General features: G+C 41.0%; 1 protein-coding gene across 1 annotated transcript; it reads right to left on the reverse strand.

Moving 5' to 3' along the window:
• Nucleotides 1-2510: 2510 nt before the first annotated feature.
• LOC110738605 lies at nucleotides 2511-2959 on the reverse strand. The gene is made up of 2 exons (XM_021918997.1): nucleotides 2911-2959; nucleotides 2511-2851 (listed from the first exon to the last, which is right to left on the reverse strand). The coding sequence occupies exons 1-2, from the start codon at nucleotides 2957-2959 to the stop codon at nucleotides 2511-2513; spliced, it is 390 nt and encodes a 129-aa protein (XP_021774689.1).
• Between the last annotated feature and the right edge of the window lie 458 nt (nucleotides 2960-3417).

Below are 3417 nucleotides of genomic sequence, written 5' to 3' on the forward strand. Positions count from 1 at the left end.
AAACAGAAGGTTAGTTTTTTTTATTTATAAAACAATAAAGAAAAACTAAACTAAATTAAAAGACTCCTACACATACATAACCTATATGTATAGGATACTTACCTTATGAAGCTAACATATGTAAACACATGTTTACATAGTTACCTTCATGGTCCCTTAGCCATCATCATGCTTATCAACCATAACACTTATCGTTGTTCTTGTTCCTCTATTGCTTATCCTATATTGCTCAAGTTCCTTACATATATACCTGTCATTACTCAGGTTCCTTGTATCCTGTTCCAAGCATAATTTGCTTTTTCTATGCACAACTTAACATACACGTTAGATAGATAATCATCATTAGTTTATAATCATCAAAACCTAATTGCTCAACACGAACAATTGTCTCGGAATCAACAGTAATCTGAATTTTCCGGTGCCCTGCATTCCAAGCCAATGCCATGCCTCTCATAACTGCCAGAAGTTCAGCTTTAGTACTCGAGCAGATGCCACAATTCATAGCAAACATTTGGTGAAGCTCTCCCCTGTGGCCTCTGATCAGCCCTCCTACCCCAGCTGGACCCGGGTTACCCTTAGATGCTCCATCCGTGTTCAATCTAACCCATCCTTCTCGAGGGAAGTTCCACCTAATTAGCATCTCTGTCCTCTTGCGTTTCTTAGGGAGATCCTGCAGCAAATTAGACTTGAAAGCTCTATTAATATCCCCAACTCTAGCATAGATGAAACTGACTTGGTCAAGAGGAATAGCTGACTCTCTCTCGAAACACCTTTCATTCCTCCACCTCCATAACCACCAACAAGTGGTGGCAAACAAAACCGGCCAACCATCTAACTCTGCCTCCCTCCTGTCTTTCAAATTTTCTATTAGCCAATTGCTACAATCATCAGTTTGCCAACGCAAATCAGACCCCCTTCCAAGCTTTCTCCGAATGACTTTGGCTGCAAGGCAATCTCTAAGTATGTGACTCGTGTTCTCTTCCACATACCCACAAACATAGCACCTCGGGTCAGGGGTAAGATGTCGTAAGAATCTGTTCGAATTTGTCATTAATCTATCATGAGCAGCCAACCATAAAAAGAATCTTATTCTTTGAGGCACTCGGAGTTTCCAGATTTTCTCCCACTTGATGTCTTGACCTTCAGGTTGATTATTCTCCCTCTTAATGATTTGTAAAGCTGATTGGATAGTAAAACCACCCGAGGATGATCCGTTCCAATAAATACTGTCAACAGCCTCCTCATCCTCAATTAACTCATGGGAATGAATTTTCATCAAAACCTCCGCTGGAAGATAATCAGCAAAATGTTCAGTTAACCAGCCTCTACTCACATCCCACATCTCCCTAACCGTATAATTCAAGGAGAAGCTAGGAGGATGAGGAGTAGTTAATTCTATCAAGGGAGTATCTGTAGCCCACCTCTGATTCCAGAATGAAGTTGATCGACCATTACCCACTGCTATATCAATCCCGCGCTTTAACACATCAATGTTATCAACCATACCTCTCCAAGCGTTTGATGAATCACTCTTGTGGGTAAACATCTCCACATCACATCTCCCTTTGCAGTATTTCTGCCGAATCACTTGAGACCACAAAGAATGGGGTTCTGCTAGGACTCTCCAACCTAATTTTGAAAGGAAAGCAGCATTCACCTGACGCATACTCTGAATTCCCAATCCACCATCCTTTTTTTTGCCTGTTTATGGTTTTCCAGGAAACAAGATGCATTCTTTTTTTCTCTTTTGTACTGCCCCACAAGAAAGCTCGTGACTTAGCATCAATTCTGTCACAAATCCCTTTAGGAATCCTGGTGGTTTGCATGGTATAATAAGGGATAGAAGAGAGTGAGGATTGTATCAATGTGGCCCTTCCCGCAAGAGATAAGGTCTTGCTTTTCCAACCTGCTAGCTTCGAGTTAATCTTATCAATTAAAAATTGATAATTATCTTTTGTGACTCGGCCATTAATAGTAGGGACGCCTAAATACTTTCCAAAATCTTCCGTAGCCACCATTCCCAATTCATTGCAAATAGCATCTCTAATATTAATGTTAGTATTGTGGGAAAAGTACACCCGACTTTTATCCACACTAACATTACTGCCCGAAGCTCCACAAAACTCATTAAGGCATTTTTTCATAAGAACTGCTTGATCCATGCTAGCTTCACAGAAAAGGATTAGATCGTCGACAAAGGCTAAATTTGAAATGGCCGGTCCACCAATGCTAGCCCGAGTCGGTTTCCACGCCCCAAGCGACATTCTCTATCAATAAGATGAGCCAATCTTTCCATACATAGCACATATATATATGGAGATAAAGGGTCTCCTTGGCGAATTCCTCGAGATGGAGTGAAATATTAAGTCGGTTCACTATTCCACAAAATGCTCATCTTGGTCGAACTAATGCACATCATTACTAATTCAACCATGTTTTGAGGAAGTCTAAGCTCCATCAAGGATTCTCGAATGAATGACCATCTAAGCCTATCATACGCTTTTTCGAAGTCAATCTTCACTGCCATATAGCCCACTCTCCCTTGTTTCCGTCTCATGGTATGCAACATCTCTTGGACAATTATGATCCCAAGAGGTAGACACAAATTCCTCGAATTTCTCATGTTTGATCCACGCAGCTTGAAACCTAAAAGGTTTAAGGGCTGTTGGGATAGGCGCAAAACCATTGGTATTAATGAGCAATGGACAATGATCAGAAGTCAACTTGGTCAAATTACAAACAACTCCTTCCGGGAAGCAAAGTCTCCACTCATCATTCACCAAAGCTCTGTCTAGGCGAGCAGCTTTAAAAGTTGCTTGAGATAGGCCTCGACACCAAGTAAATTCAAGGCCTGAAAAACCGAGTTCAATAAGCTGATTGTTATTAACCCAATCCGAGAACTCTTTGCACCTTTTTCCATCTCTGAACCACCTTTTCCCAGTCTCTCCGCCATGCTCATTGTATCATTGAAATCAACCGCTAGCATCCACGGTCCATTGTAAGCTCGACCAATATTTTCCAATTGTCTCCAAAGCTCATGTCTAGTTGTTGAATCTGGACTCGCATAAATTGCCGAGAACATCCATGGTTCCTCTTCCTTCTTTTTTTATTTCAACTGTAATGTGTTGAGATTGATTGTCTAGTACTGTGACTTCTATCAACTCTTGTCTCAAGAAAAGCCAAATTCCTCCACTGAAACCCTGAGCCTCAACGCGAAATTGGCCTGAGAAGCCAATCCTGTCACATATCTTTTGCGCCTGCTCTCCACTAATATGAGTTTCGACCAGTGCTAAGATAGAGGGGTCATTGATCCTAATTAGCTCTCTCAAAACAGCTAATTTGTTCCCAATTCCTTGAACATTCCATATCATTATCTTTAATGACATATTAAACATCGGAAAATTTGGGTATTTGTCA

This window comes from Chenopodium quinoa, unplaced genomic scaffold (genome assembly GCF_001683475.1).
Source record: "Chenopodium quinoa cultivar QQ74 unplaced genomic scaffold, ASM168347v1, whole genome shotgun sequence".
Lineage (NCBI taxonomy): Eukaryota > Viridiplantae > Streptophyta > Magnoliopsida > Caryophyllales > Amaranthaceae > Chenopodium > Chenopodium quinoa.